The sequence below is a fragment of the Sciurus carolinensis genome, chromosome 18 (genome assembly GCF_902686445.1).
Source record: "Sciurus carolinensis chromosome 18, mSciCar1.2, whole genome shotgun sequence".
Classification (NCBI taxonomy): Eukaryota; Metazoa; Chordata; class Mammalia; order Rodentia; family Sciuridae; genus Sciurus; species Sciurus carolinensis.
In genome coordinates this window covers 13,470,190-13,485,835 of record NC_062230.1, presented here as the reverse complement: position 1 = coordinate 13,485,835, position 15,646 = coordinate 13,470,190, and the positions used below count along the sequence as shown (strand labels likewise).

Sequence of the window (15,646 nt, the reverse complement as noted above, 5' to 3'; positions counted from 1 at the left end):
CCTGGCCCAGTACAGGTACCCTCTCACACAGTGCTGCAGCTCTGAACACCTGAGCATGCAGGATCTGCTAACTTCAACCTCCTGGGAAGCTGGGATTGAGGCCAACATGAGAAAATAGAAGTAGGGCAGACCTGAATGGAAGTTCAATCCCTAGGCTTAACCAATAGCATTAGGATTTTACCAATCCTGATTTGCATAAAATTGACCCCGTGGTGTTGACCAAGAGCTACTGAAGCCCCTAGACTAGCACACTCAAGCAGCAACCCTACCGGATCTCTTCTTGGCCTGTGAGAGTTCTGGTGGGGAGTGCTGCTGAGCCCCTTCCCTTCTGAAACTTGCCTCTCTGGTTCTTTGCACTGTGACATCTAGTTGCCATATCTCCTTAGATACTCTGTTTTTCTGCTCAGGACACTGCTGATGCCATGTCCCCCCTTGCTGTATAAATTGGACACTCCCTATCTGGCCAGGGAACTGGGTTCTCTCTGGGTTCCTGGCTTCTGTCTCAGGAATCTTAATTCCTAATGACTGACATTCCATATATTTGGCTCTTCTTTTAAATTTGTTGCAGCTGGGACAGTCAATTGGACTCTTGAATCCATGTTGGGCAAAGTCCACCACTGACACTCATTCTGGGTTTCCTAAGCATTTCACTAGTTGCATAGGTGACAGAGGGGAAAAACTCTTAGAGGTCCAGAGTCCTTGACTCACCATAAGACAAAGGAAATTGAGAAGAGCAGACTCAGCAAGGTGTGGAGATCCTGACAGGGAAGAGGTGGGTGGGCTTTCCTTGGAAGCACTCTATTCACGTGGACACCAAGGTTAGGACACAAGTTGGGAGCGGCCCAAAAAAGAGACACATGGCATGAGGTCTGGGAGGGGCTCAGTGAAAGCATTTGTGTCCTCAGGATGCTTCATCTTTCCAGGACTTGATGTGCATCAGAACCTCACCAACCAGGGAATCTCACCTTGGCTTCAGTGTCCTGAAATTGTATTGGAATTCATTAGGGAGGCATGATTGTTTCAGTTGTCTTGCTGTGGATCCCATCTCTAGCCTTCCTCTACATCCTGGAGCACTGACTGATATGTAGCTCAACGTTTCACACCCCCTCCCCCGCAATGGGTGGTGACATTTCCAGTGTACAGTGTCCCCAGCTGTACCTTGTTAGCATAAACTCAGTGTTCGCCCCACAGGCCCACTGTGAGTAACAGACTCACCTGTCACACAGAAGATTTCAAATACTGGCTAATGCAGATAGCAAAGCCAAGGAGTCACAGGGAGCAAAAGAGTCATGTGAAGACAGCTGGTTGAGGCTGGATATGTGCCTTCCAAGGGCTCAACTGCTTAAAGCTTTAATATTTATAATCACAGCATTCATCTTATGTGGATGTTTTGATAATTTGGGGCAAATTTAATGGACCAAAATATGTAATGGGAGTTAATTATCAACACAATAATGATAGGGATATTGCTGTGACTTTTTCCAAAAGGACAAATCTAGCCCCTACCTCTAGGAATCCAACATTCTGCTATAGATTAGACCAGTCTTTCCCAAAGTTTCATGAATTTAGAATTATACAATGCTCTCCAGGCTGTGGAATTTTCAGTCAACATGAGTGCTTGGTAGGAATTTTTTGCTTTTTATTTCCAAATACAGATTCAAAGAAACTTGTGAAGATGGCACACGTGTTCGAAGATGGCACACGCAAGTTCAATGTACCATTCATCCAGCATCCCCCACTGCTGACGCACCACAAGACTCTAAGATAGTATTCATATTAGGGAATTGTCTTCTGTGCCAGGAGTCTACAGGTCTTTACCATTTTACCACTTATATTGATTTTTGTAGCCATCACTGATTCAAGGGGCAACCAGGAAAAAGGCCAGGTGAAAGAAATGCATTCTGGATATTCCCTTAAGGATGACCTTTAACTAAGGAGAAATCACTCTGGAGGAGGGAGGGTTGTGGGCAGCCAATATTGGCTCACAGCGTGTCCCCTCTGAGCTGTCAGACAAGGCAGGCAGGTTTCAGATGATCCCTAACAGGGGTGCACAGACTCTTGGGAAATAGACCCGATTTGGCCCTGGATCACGGATTTCCAATGAGCTTTGCACGTAGACTTCCAGTGCAGTGGGGAATTTGGTCTTGTGGTGGGAATAGGAAGGCCCACTTAGGTGGTCCCAGAAGGACAGATGTCCTGTGGGCCCTAAAAGTTAGACTTGGGTCCTTCCTGCCCAGCACTACTCAAGACAGGCCTTCCCTCAAGAGGGCTTTGCTGGTCAGGGACTTCTGAAGGGCACCTCCCGCACAGTGATCAGGAAGACAAAACGAGTTTGGAGACTTGACGCTGCCTGGTGCCACCCCCAATCTGTGTAGTTGACATCATGATGGCCTGTTTCTGTCCACACCCCATTCCCTTGTCTCCTTTCCCAGACATACACCTGTCTCCCACACTCTGTAGTAAGGACCCAAAGGGCAGGATCCATGCCTGCGGTGTTGCTCTACTCATCTCAATCCTACAAAAGGCTTAGTGAAATTCCAGTGAAATTCAGGAGGCTGACACATAGCTGAGCTTCCCTGGTTGGTCCTGTACATCCATGTCCTCTGAAGATGTTGCATCCTGAGGATGTGACAGCTTTCATCTGCTCCAGCCTTGTGCCTCTTCTTTTAGCCGGTCCCAATCTGTGTCCTTTTTCACATGACAAAACAGTCATTTTAGGATTTATGCTCTCCCAACCTCAGTGAGAAGTTACAGAGAATTATACAGTAGTATCATGAGAATCCCGAATTTGAATCACTGGTGAGAAGTGGGAGTGCCCTGGGAAACGTGGAGTTTACAGCTGATGTCTGAAAATAGGGCAGTGCAGAGGGGGCCTGTGGCCTCAACCTGTAACCTGTGACCTCCATGCAGTTGATCAGCATCAGAATTGCATTGCACAGAGCCCGCATTAATGACTTCTCCCTTCTTGGAACTTTAACCTCTTCAGTTGCTCCACTCACTCAACCACCATCCATTCATTTTAACACATCCACCCAACCTTAAGCTCATTCCATGTTGGTTCTTTCCAGCTTCTTCACATCATCTCCACTTGCCTCTCTAACCTTATATCACACCTCATCCCTGGCTCTGTTGCCACCTCTCTTAGCTTTGTTTTACCTCTGACTGATACTTTGATTCACCTGCTCCTTTCCACAGCTGCTCCATATTCTCTGCTGCTCCCTTGTCCCAAGATGCTTGTCTGCAGTCACTCAGTGCCCACACTAGTAGCTCTTTCCCCTCTGTCTGTTTACCAGCTTCAGCTCTTCCTCTCATCTCATCCTCCTCTCAACCTGCTCTAGTACCTTCATGTCCCTCCACGAGTTTCTATTTCAAGAAGACCCTTTGAATTTTCCTTCTGCTTTGTAAAGGTAGAAACAGAGGTTGTGGAAAAGACTGCCATTGTGACTCAAGTAGCAAAGTCTGACATTCCATGTGTGTCCCCATCCTTGGACCATTACCAGGAAAGCCCAGTACAGGTACCCTCTCCACACAGTGCTGCACCTCTGAACACCTGAACCTCCAGAATCTGCTAACTTCAACCTCCTGGGAAGCGGGGATTGCAGGCCAGCAGTGAGAAAATAGAAGTAGGGCAGACCTGAATGGAAGTTCAGTCTCAAGGCTTAACCAATAGCCTTAGTACGTTACCAAAACTGATTTGCATAAATTGGCCCAGTGGTGTTGACCCAAGTGCTATTTATACCCCTAGACTAGCACACTCAAGCAGCAACCCTACCAGGTCTCTTCTTGCCTGTAGAGTTCTGTTTCTATTCACACCTGAATAAAGTTTGCTCTAGCACTCACTCATCTGTAGATTTCTTTCTTCAAATTCATGAGAAAAGAATACAGAAAGAAGAAATTCTCAGTGAGCTGTGGCATCTGCTGCAACACTGAGGGCATTACCATCCATTAAGAGCTGCCAGTCTTCATATCACTCAGTGGACGCTGAGAAGAAATGGGATTTTTTGGCTTCAGAGGCCTTCATCTCACAAACAACCCCCCTGTCAGTAGAAGCACAGAAACTCTTGTTTCATCACCATATTTCAGCCAGGGAAACTGAGGCACAGAAACATGAAGTGACTTAGTTACCATCACCCAGCTCACAGGCAAAAGGGCCTGATTACAACATCATGCCCCATAATGGAACCGCGAATCCTAGAATATTTATGGAGTTCTTGACAGAGATTCTCTAATGGCAAGCAGAGGATGGGATGTGTCCCCTCTGTGTCCCCTCTGCAGAGCAAAGAATTTTCTGCCATTGTGATATTGATACTGGGAAAGGATATGTGCTTTTCTGAGCTTTTCCTCCACAGGGAGGATCTGCTACTCTGAGCCAGGGCAGCTTAATTGGCCAGGTAACAAGGTCAGGTGGCTCACACTGTGCATTCTTGGACACTCATTCTCCCTCATCTGACTAGACAGATGCCAGCATTTAGGCAAGAAATCAGAGTCAGATCCTTGTCATTCTGAATATGCTTTGCAGAACACCCAGCAGCTGTGTCGCACTGTTCATTAGCCAACACCTTCAAGACACTTGGCACAGCCCCATGCAGAATGAGATGCACAGAGTGGGGGCTTTGCACTACACTGGTTTCCATGGGTTGGGAGGGAAACTCAGGGCTTAGACCACAGGACCAAAGGACTGTGTGCAAGCCCCCTTTGAATCCTTTGAATCTCCGTTCACCTGTGAGTCCCCAATTCCACTCTGACAGTTTCCTTCTCCATCAGGGAAGAGTTCACATGGCTGGGCCTCAGATTATGAATGCTGGTGAAATGTGACATCTGTAGACACCCGCACCCCCTGTTTTATTATTGAGAGACTGCCCTCCCTTTCCTGAGGTGTAACATCTAATTGCTTCTCCATCACAACCTAGAGTCTCTGAAGTCCCTGTGAGACACAGAGTCTGGCAGGGTATGGCAGGAAACCCAGTGCAAAGAGATTCTCTGCTGGCCTCCAGGGAATATGTCACACCACCTGACTCATCACAGCCAGGAAATGCCTTTTATTGGACCCCTGCTCTAGATTCTCACACTGCCTGTGTGCTCTGGGTGAAAGTCAATACAGAGAGTCACCCCAGCCTATGACCGTGCTGGCAGGGAGGGCTGCTGTGCCCCTTCCCTAATGAAACTTGCCTCTCTAGTTCTCTGCACTGTGACATCTAGTTGCCATGTCTCCTTAGATACTCTGTCCTTTCTGCTCAGGGACACTGACCCCATATCCCCTCCTGCTCTGTGAATTGTACACTCCCTATCAGGCCAAAGAATTGGACTCTCTCTGGGTTGGCCTCTGTCTCAGGAATCTAAATTCCTAATGACTCACATGCCATATAGTTTACCCAGCATTACCCAGGATAGGCCTTCCCTCAAGAGGGCTTTGCTGGTCAGGGAGTTCAGAAGGGCACCTCCTGCACAGTGATCAGGAAGACAAATCAGTCTGGGGACTTGACGCAGCCTGTGTAGTTTTGTCCCATCCCTGTCCACACCCACTTCCCTTGTCTCCTTTCCTAGACACACACCTGGCTCCCTCACTCCGTGGGAAAGACCCAGAAGGCAGGACCCGAGCCTGGTTTATTGCTCTACTCATCCACTCCTACCAAAAGCTTATGGAAATCCCAGTAAACTCAGAATGCTGACACCAAGGTGAGCTTCCCTGGCTGGTCCTATACATTCATGTCCTCTGAAGATATTGCATCGTGAGGACGTGACAGCTTTCATCTGCTCCCTCCTAGACCTCCAGCCATGTGCCTCTTTGGGAAGTCATCCTTATTCAACAGAATAAGACTAGGTTGAGCCTAGTCTCTGCTGGGACGCAGAGGCTTGGCTTCTAGGTACTCAGGTAGTATGTGGTATTGCAGGGGAATGGTTTCCTGTCTCCTGGAATTTTCCCAAGAGAATGACTTCATAAACTGCACCCTATCCTGTCCATCACAGAAGAAGCTCCTCACAGTCCTTGCCCCCATTACCTCTATGTTATAAATAAAGGAGAGTTGGGCAACTCCAAGTTGTAAGAGGCCAGAGCTGGTATGGCCAGACTCATCATGCCCTCTCTCATATGAAGAGTATTGGCTCTTGTGTGTTCATTGATTAGATAACTTTCTTTGGTAATAGAAAAACCACCAAAATCCTCCTCTAGCAGTTAACACTTTTCTCCTCCACGTGGGACTTGGCAGAGAGGATCCCCATACCTCTTCCTTTTGCTGATCCCAATTTGTGTCGTCCTTGACATGACAAAACAGTCCTTATAGGATTTCTGCTCTCCTCACCTCAGTGAGGTGTTATGGAGAATTATACAGTAGGATCATGGAAATCCCAAAATTTGCAGCCACTGGTGAGAAGTCGTAGTGGCCTTGGAAACATAGAACAGATAGCTGGTTTCTGAAAATAGGGCAGTGCAGAGGGGGCCTGTGGCTTCAACCTGTAGCATGTGACCTCCATGCAGTTGATCAGCATCAGAATTGCTTAGCACAGTGACTGTCTGTAATGACTTCTCCCTTCATGAAGCTTTTACCTCTTCAGTTGCTTCACTCACCCAACCACCATCCCTTTTCTAACACATCCTCCCAACCTTAAGCTCATTCCATGTTGGACCTTTCCAGCTCCTTAGCATCATATCCACTTGCCTCTCTAACTGCATATTGCACCTCATCCCTGGCTCTGTTGCCACCTCTCTTAGCTTTGTTTTACCTCTGACTGATACTTTGATTCACCTGCTCCTTTCCACAGCTGCTCCATATTCTCTGCTGCTCCCTTGTCCCAAGATGCTTGTCTGCAGTCACTCAGTGCCCACACTAGTAGCTCTTCCTCTCTGTGCCTGTCTGTTTACCAGCTTCAGCTCTTCCTCTCATCTCATCCTCCTCTCAGCCTGCTCTAGTACCTCCACGTCCCTCCATGAGTTTCTATTTCAAGAAAACCCTGTGCACTTTTTTTTCTGCTTTGTAAAGGTAGAAACAGAGGTTGTGGAAAAGACTGCCATTGTGACTCAAGTAGCAAAGTCTGCCATTCCATGTGTGTCCCATCCTTGGACCATTACCAGGAAGGCATCTCCTGTTGACAAGCCTCTCCTGGATTTTGGATTTAAGATTGTTATACAGCTGCCCTGAATTTTCTTTCACTCTTCCTGTGTTGTGTCTCTTGATATCCTCCCTGTTTCCTGTTTCTAGTCTCTAGTTTCAGTTCTGCAACCTTCTCTGTTGTTTTCCTACATGAAAAATAATTGAGGTGCTTTCCTTCACAGGCTAAAACTTTGGTCATTTAACAACAGCCCTCTTAACAACATGATTTGACAGCATACAAACAATCCAGAATGACATGATCACATGCATCATTAAGGTAAGAAGATTTTCAACTTTATTCACTTTCCCCACAAATGCGCTGTGCTGTGCTCTTCAAAAGCACACAGCACCTGTGCTCTCTTACAATACATACTTTACAATGACAGAAAAACAGGCAAGACAAGTTAAATAGCAGAAACTCAACATTCACACTAATGATGATTGAACATCAAATGAAAATTCTCTATTTATAAAACTATGGGTTAATACTACTGAGGTACAGCAGTAATAGGTAAATACATAAAAAATTTAAAACCTAAGAGAAATATTTATGAATACAAACCTGCTATTATCCTCATCAGAAAACTAATCAGGAACAGCAATTTTTAAACACCATATATCTCAAAACTATTTAAAATAAATATATTTCAAAATAAATAACTTTCATTATATGTACTAAACACATATGTACTATGGCAATCCTATAAATAAGTCATCTGCATGCTTTTGATGATTAAGGGATGCCTGGCCCCAGATGAGTTAAAAGGAGAGGGTCAAAAGACAGTTTCCAGGGGGAGAGAGAGATGCGTGGCTCCAGGATATTCACTTCAGATAGACAGTAGCCTTTCATCACTGCTGACACTGGGCCCAGTTGCTCTGGGTGAAGGATTTCTAGCACTTCCTGTGTGACAAACTGTTCTCTCTCAGGTCTGGCTGAGCAGCCTTGGAGCACCAGCACATCTCTGGGAGGTCACCTGTGTGGTTGTGGTTTTGAGGCTGTGAGACTGACTGGCAGATTCAGGCTGTCTCACCATCCACAGAGGGTGGCTGTGGGTGGGAGGCGGACAGGAGTGGATGACGTAGTTAGGTCCTTGGACATCCTAAACGGACAGTAGATGACCCTGTCATCAGGCCACGGATACAGAATGTGGTCCCTCCCCTCAGGCCTCCATGGTTCCAGGACTTCTAGGGAATGAGGGTGCGATCTCGGCCCCACACCCAGAGCTTCGGATCATAAGCTTGAATCTGGAAAGAGAAAGAGGCCCCACAAAAGCTGATGACTTGACAGGATATTGAGGTTTTGAAATTATGATTAATTTATTCTTTAAAATTACTTTACATTGATGTGGACTTTTCTAGTCACCATGATTCAACAGTCTGCAAATATCCTACAAATAAAATGTTGAGAGGCTTGAATCTGTTAACTAAGTTCTGTTGACTGCAAAGGAGGTGACATGTCAAGGTGTAATTATTAGATTTATTTTGCCTGGTGACAAATGAAGTAGCTATATGTGGATATCAAGACAACCTTATTTCACCTATTACTAACATGGACCACACCTGGAGCATATTTTATATAAGATGTGGGACATCATATGTCAGCTTTCTTTTAAATAAAAATGAGTCTATTTTCCAATTGTATATCAGATAACTAAATGATGCTAGTTGTGTGAAAGATTTTAGAAAGGTACTTTCATATATACAATCCTTTTGGTGTCCTATCTAATCAAATCTGAAAACTTGATTTTATCATGAGACAAGCTTTATCATTGTCTCTGACATGAGGATAATAATGGTTTATGTTAGTGATGTTGGATTGGGTTCATCAAAAAAACTTAGTAACATGGTTAAATGCATCTTTAGTTACTGAAACACTATTATACTTTCTACAAAAGTATACAAAAGACAGTTTTGGCAAATGAACACTTTTGATATGATTTTTGTTTAAAACTAATGAGTGTATCTCAGTGCTCCAGATAAGTAATTTAACTGTAAAACTTGTTAGGTCCAGAGTAGAAAATAATTCTGCAAAGATTTTATGAATGAAAAAATATTTCACCATAAAACATTCTACTTTATGAATAATTTTAGTATAGTATAAAGATTTCTTTCATGTCATTTATCCACTTCTATAATATAAACCATAATTTACAATTGTGAGATGTATCTATACATAAACATATACTAAAGACCAAAGATATATATCATTAAAAATACCACTTAAATCTGTTTTATTACACTATAGTTCTCTTTTTGCATAGAAATTGGAGTTGGCTTTACATTTTTAATGTACTTCTCTTTTCCTCAAATTTACAACTTCATTCTCTTCAAATGGAACTTCCTTTAATTACTTGAACCACTTATGACTATCTGGAATTTCCACCAAATTTTTGTTAAATTGTATACAATAAATTGAGATACACATTTGGTTCACTAATAAAAAAAAAACAATACAAAAATAAAACAAACGTGAAGACTGCACAGGAAGTCCTTCCCTCCCTGCAGCCTCCAGGGCTTTCTCCTCCCCACATCCCACCTGCAACCACCCACCTTCCTGAGTCTCCAGTCAGCCCCTCCCTCTCCCTCCACAAGACACACAGCACCACCCACCTCCTCACACTCCTCCATGGAAACCCGAGTGTTCCAGCCCATGGAGCAGATGAATTGATAGCGCAGTTTGTGGAACAAGGGACGCAGAGCATAGCTCTTCCCATAGAGGAAATAAAAGATGTCTTGTTTAGGAGCCTGGTTGTCCTCCTCCATGTCACTGGCCAGGTATCTGGGGAAAGAAATCAGGTTGCTCCTCAGGGACAAAATCAGGAAGGACCTCCCCTTGGGGTCAGTTTCCCAAAAGGAGGCCAGGTGGACAATCTTCAGACAGGACTGCACCAGCCCTATTCAGCATTATGGGGGAACATTCTTGATCCAGAGGCCTCAGACACACAGACACCTCTGAAGGAATCCAGCCTTTGTCTAGAAAGCAAGGAACAAAATACTAGCATTGGAGGCATAAGGGGTGTTTGTATCCATTTTGGAAGGATTTTCAGGGGGTATGTAGAAAGCGACAGATGTGAGAAATCCATATGAAGGACCAGTGAGGAGCATTTTGCACTGGCCTGGGTCAAGTGGGGAATTGAGCATCTGTCTTGCAAATACAGAGGCAGAAGTAAAAACAACGTTGGTGTAGATACAGGAAGAAACAGAGCAGTTAGATCATGGCTGCACATCCAGTCTCTCTGCCAGGGACAGGAAGTGCCCGTGCTTTCCTCCACTCGGCTCAAGTGAGCTTTATGTTTTCTTTAGTTTTTTAAAACTGTCCTTAAGAGAGATTGTGTCTTTGTTTTGACCAGAGAAGTGTGAGAAAAAAATCCTATGCATAAATGCTCTAATTTCTTCTACCCAGAGCAAACAGGACAAAGAAGATGAAAGGCAGAGGACAGGTTAGTGCCCTGTGCTCCCATACTGACCTCCCAGGTAGTGAATTTTGATTGATGAAGGAGGCCAAATACTCACAGGGCCAGAAAGAAGTGGATTCGTTGGTACTGCCAGGAGAAGAGGCCAGCCCGGCTAAAATAAGCTATCACCATAGACAGGAGGTACTGGTGGAGAGAGAGGAAAAATACAGAGAGGTCACATCCCAGAAGAGGAGAAAAGAGGGGAAAGAGGACTGGGAGTCTGGGGTAGAGAGTGCTACTAAGAGAAGGTAGCCAAGAAAGGAGACCTTCTTCTTTGGGGAAGGACAGGAGGGACCAGGGTGAATCAGAGCAATCGGGATGGGGAGGCAAAGATGTGCACTGGAGGGCCAGTTGTAAGGGGACCGTTTGATGGAAGGCTTATAGGTCACCTGGGTGAAGAGGGTGTTAGATCAGCTAGAGAACAGGGGATGGCAGGGAGAGAAGAGAGGAGAGGATCCCAGAACCTCAGGTGGCAACAAGCAAGGAGGGAAGAGCCATGCAAGACTCTTTGGGCTTGGAGCCCAGAGCACCGCAAGCAAAAGCAAGTCCCCCCGTACCCTCTGCAAGAAGCTGCTAGGCCCTGAAGGGAGATGTTGACGAGTCACAAAGGAGCCAGGACTTGGCACATCTTGGTGACTCTTGGTGGAAGCAATGAGAAGGAGGATGGGGTCGGAAAGCCCTCCCCAGTCCAGGCTCTGCTGGAGCAGGAACCCTACGCAGTGGGGAAAACCTCACCTTGTCAGACACCCTCAGGTTCTTGTCCCAGGCCAGGAATCTTTTGATAACAGGATCCTCTGTGAACAGAACACTGGTGTTAGTTTAGGACCTTGGTGCATCCTACCTTCCCCAAATAAGTAGGTCTCCGTACACTTGACAACCTTCTCTTAGTGGCACTCTCTAAGCCAGACTCCCAGTCCTCTGCCCGCTGTTGTCAATGGGAGATTGAGAGCAAATGGAACAGACCCTCCCTTGGAGAAGGCTTGGCACTGGAATTGGAGTCTGAAAGAGGTAGATAGGAAGAGGACAGGAAGATACCCTGGGCAAGTTGATATGTCCTGAGAGTCCCCAGAAAAGCAACTGAGTGAGGGTTTGGATAAGAGCTGATATCTGTATGATCAAGAACTTTGTGTAACCTATGAGGACCCATCGTCACCCAGGAATGCACCACCTCAGAATCAGAGAGTCACTATGTCATTTTCTCATTTGACAGTCACATCAGCATGAACATGGCCCCATTACCCACCCCTCAGAATGTAGGACATCTATTAGAGCCAGAGTGTCTGCAGTCAGAGAGGACTGTTGGAATCAAGCTCTGTGACCCCAAGCAGGGATCCTGTTGAAGTGTACTGAAGCATCCAAAATCTTAGAGTCATGAGGGGAGATGAGTCCTGAGTCCTCCAGACATGGGGAGCTCAGAGGTAGCCTGGCACTTTGGAAAAATGGCAGTGGCTATAAGGTTCATCTTTGTGTGGAGAGAGGATTAGAGGGCGCTACCTGGGGTGTCTCCCTACCTAGTAGTCTCTTAAAAACTTCATGGTGTTCTGGTAGCACCAAGTCCATTCGCCGTTTTTTGAGTTTCATTTTGAGGCCACACAGTGAATCGACATCCCAGGGGTGATTTAGCTCACTATCCAGCTCCTCCAGCTCCTCGTCAGACTCAGTGGAGGATTCCCTCTTTCTCTTTTGGCCAGCGGTCTCAGTCATGAGGCCAGATGATGTCCTGGGTACTGAATCAAAAGCCCCTGGAAGATCATCATCCACATCCTCCTCTGATTCGGAGGTCCACTCTCTCTTCCTGGAGACCCGACATGGGAGGCAGGGTTCTACCCATGGGGCTGAGTAAAGAAAGCTGAGTAAAGCTCCTGTGTTTGGAACTCTGCCTTTTATCATCTAATCCCAGTCCCCCTCCTCACCAGAGAACTTCATGTCTTGCCACCATCTGAGCTATTGTTCCCTCTTTCCCCTTTGCTGAGAACCACCTGGCTCTGATTCTCCTTACCATTGTCCTATCTCCATTTTCATCAAAACACTTACTCATTATGGACACTTTCTCCCATAGTGTGAGTGACCCGTTTTACATCCCCTCTACCCCTTCCTACACTTGGATCTCATCTTCTAGCAGAGTTCCTTCCCCTCCAGATTTTCCATCCATGTGGACTTCCTTGTCCCATGGCCTGCTCTGTCCTTCCAAACTGAGCTCACTGAGTCTACCTTTTCTGATGACTCCATCCCATCTCCTTACCAGTCATCATGTCAACTGGGTTCTGTCTCTAGCTCCCTCACCTGATGGGCCTGCGACCTCATCATCTACCATCACCTGCAGGTGGCCTGAGGTGCTGGGCTGGGAAGGCGGTTGCTCAGACGGGGAGATTTCCTGATCCGACATCACTTCTGCAGTACTCTTTCTTCCCTTCTACAGTGCCTAGATTCTTATTATGGCAAATCCTTCTTCCAGAATTTGGTTGAATAGGAGTGTGTCCGCTCTTCTCCAGCAAGGGAGAAATCTGGTGAAGAACAGCCCTGAGGACAAACTGTTGCCCACTGGACTGCCAGTGACCCAGAGTCTGGCCCTTCCAATCAGGAAGGGTGGAAGCCTCTGATGTCATCGCCCATTCCATCCTGGCAACCAATTTGAAGGAAAACACATGTAACTGCCACACTGGTCTGTGCATGTGTCCTAGGGTTCTAGAGGAGTTGGTCTCTCCTGCTGTTGATCCAAACTCTGTCCACCATGCTGAACTATCCAACAGGTCTCTGACTCCATCTTTCACTTCTCTCCAAAACATAGTTTTTTATTTTCATTCTCACAAAAGATTTTAGATCCCTGTCTCTGGGCATTCCCGGTTCAGAGTTCAGTGTGGTAGGAGAAGAAGGAGAATAGCAAGGAAGACCAGGGAGGGCAGCAATGATACAACCTCCCAAGGGGGAGAGACATATGTCCAAAAGAACCATATACACTGAATTATCAGTTGAAAAATGTATATGGAAACAAGCAAATCTATTCTGCTAGGTCCACAGCTCTTCCCTGTTTTCAGAAATCTGTCCAAGGGCACACACTGTGCAGTTAAGTATTCTTGACATAAAATCATAGAAAATTCTGTGCATACTCATACTCTTCACATAGTGTCTCCACTTTCTGGGAGTCTGTAGATCACCTCGAGAAAGCCTCTCAATTCCAATCACTCTCTCTCTCTCCTGTTTACATAGCATATTTGGGAGCACCGATACTGCTCTCCACCTGGATGTTTCATTGTCACCTTTGTACCCTATGGGAAATCTCACATGTAGGAAAAGAAGCAAATGGAAACATTATCCATTAAAATCAGGATATAGTGTTTGCTGAGAAGATGGGAGTGCATGGGATGTGACACAGCACTCAGTGGAAATGGGGAGCAGCTTCCAAACCTCCTAACTCAGCCTTCTGCTTTCCAGCTGGAGTTTCAATCCATGTTTTCTCTCTCTATCCACAAAATGTGGCTCAATGTATAGAAAGCTTATCAAATCAGCCATTGTAATGTATGTCTTAATAATGGAGAAAATTTCCTGTAAATGAGTTACAGGATGATTCATCATTGGGCAAATACCCTAGAGTGCTCTCACACCGACTGAGATGGCTCCAGTCTCACTATGCTAGGTCATATTGTGGAACAAATTCATGTCTGTGGGGCATTGTTCCATCACTGGCCATAATGCCACCATGTGGGGAATGAATATAAATTTCTTTTGTGCAAACACCTCCATCATCCATCTCCAGCGCTTTTTCTTCACCGTGAACAGTTGCTCTTCTCCCATGAAACACTAACTCCCACTTCTCCTTCTATAGCTCCTACTGACCACCATTGTACTTTCTGTCTCTGTGTAACTGACAACCTCAGTACTTCATCTGTGTTGCAGTCTGTGAACTCATATAGCATTTGTCCCAGTGTGTCTGCCTTGTTCCACTTCGTGCACTGTCCTCATGATCCTGCATTGCTGGAGCTTGAGTCAGAATTTCCCTCTTTCTTAAGGCTGAATCACAGAGGAGAGGGCTACGTCTTTGATCCATCTGTTTATCCCTCAGTGGGCCTTGGGTTGATTCCACATTCAAGCTCCACGTCTTTTTATTTGCCACTATTGGAGTTTATTGACACAATGCACACTTGTTATTCATGCTGTGGTTGAACTTTTATTTTGCATTTTAGTTTCTTCCATGAATCCGATGATCCCTTGCCAATCAGAAGGAAATGCAGCTAGATTCATGTTACCTGCTGAGAGCGACTTTCCACCTTGTTTGGCACCATGGATGTTCAGAGTTGAATGAGGACTCAGCAACCTTCCAAGTGACCGTGAGTTCCTTGCCATTTTTCTCACAGTTCAGGCTGCCCTCTGAGTGTCTCCCTGATGGGAATGTCCCTTCCTGTCAGGAATCAGGTCCTGTTGCTGTGAAGACCAATTGCCTGGATGCTCTCCTTATCCTGTTTCCATTCATGATGCCTTTAAGCATCAGAGCTGTTTGGGTTCTCCCATAGCAAATCAGAAGTTCACCCTCTCCCTTGTATGGACAGCTTTTTAGTACTCTCACATGCCACATGATAATGTGTCTGTCAATAATGGTCCACATATATGATGGTTGTCCTACATGATATTAATGCCTAATGATATAGGAGCCATCTTAGCTCCTGTAAGCACACTATGTGCCTTCCCACAAGGACACATTGCCCATTGGCACAGTTTTCAGTCCTCACCCTGCTCATTAAATGATGCATGACCGTGTGAGAAGATTCTCTTCCAACTAAAATTCTCTTCCACACCTTTAAAATTCTAATAATTCTGGCCCAAATGTAAGTCCTAATTTGCAAATTTCTGTGTCTGCTGTCCCCCTTGTCTAGACATGCTGCAATTAGTCAGAGTCCTTTTTTAAAAATATTTTTTGTTCTAATTAGTTACACCTGAAAGTAGAATTCATTTTGATACATCTTACGTCAGCGGTGTATAACTTCTCATTCGTCTGGTTGTACATGATGTAGACTTGCACAGGTCGTGTGATCATATATGCACATAGGGTAATAATATCTGAGTCATTCTACTACCTTTCCTACCCCATTCCCCTCCCCTCCTTCACTT

The 15,646-nt window shown here is 45.5% G+C and overlaps 1 protein-coding gene and 1 pseudogene across 1 annotated transcript in view; one reads left to right on the top strand and one right to left on the bottom strand.

Annotated features, from left to right (window-relative positions):
• The window catches only part of LOC124970023 (pleckstrin homology domain-containing family A member 1-like), an 88,533-nt pseudogene that overhangs the window by 49,406 nt on the left and 23,481 nt on the right, over window positions 1–15,646 (top strand).
• Window positions 7,888–15,646, bottom strand: part of LOC124970024 (speedy protein E4-like) — a 56,851-nt gene continuing 49,092 nt past the window's right edge. The window contains exons 3-6 of the mRNA XM_047533050.1: window positions 11,279–11,337; window positions 10,602–10,687; window positions 9,699–9,867; window positions 7,888–8,333 (exon numbers count right to left, since the gene is read on the bottom strand). Of these exons, the coding sequence (XP_047389006.1) occupies window positions 8,274–8,333; window positions 9,699–9,867; window positions 10,602–10,687; window positions 11,279–11,337 (374 nt within the window). The 3' untranslated portion in view covers window positions 7,888–8,273. The remainder of the gene's footprint in view (window positions 8,334–9,698; window positions 9,868–10,601; window positions 10,688–11,278; window positions 11,338–15,646) is intronic.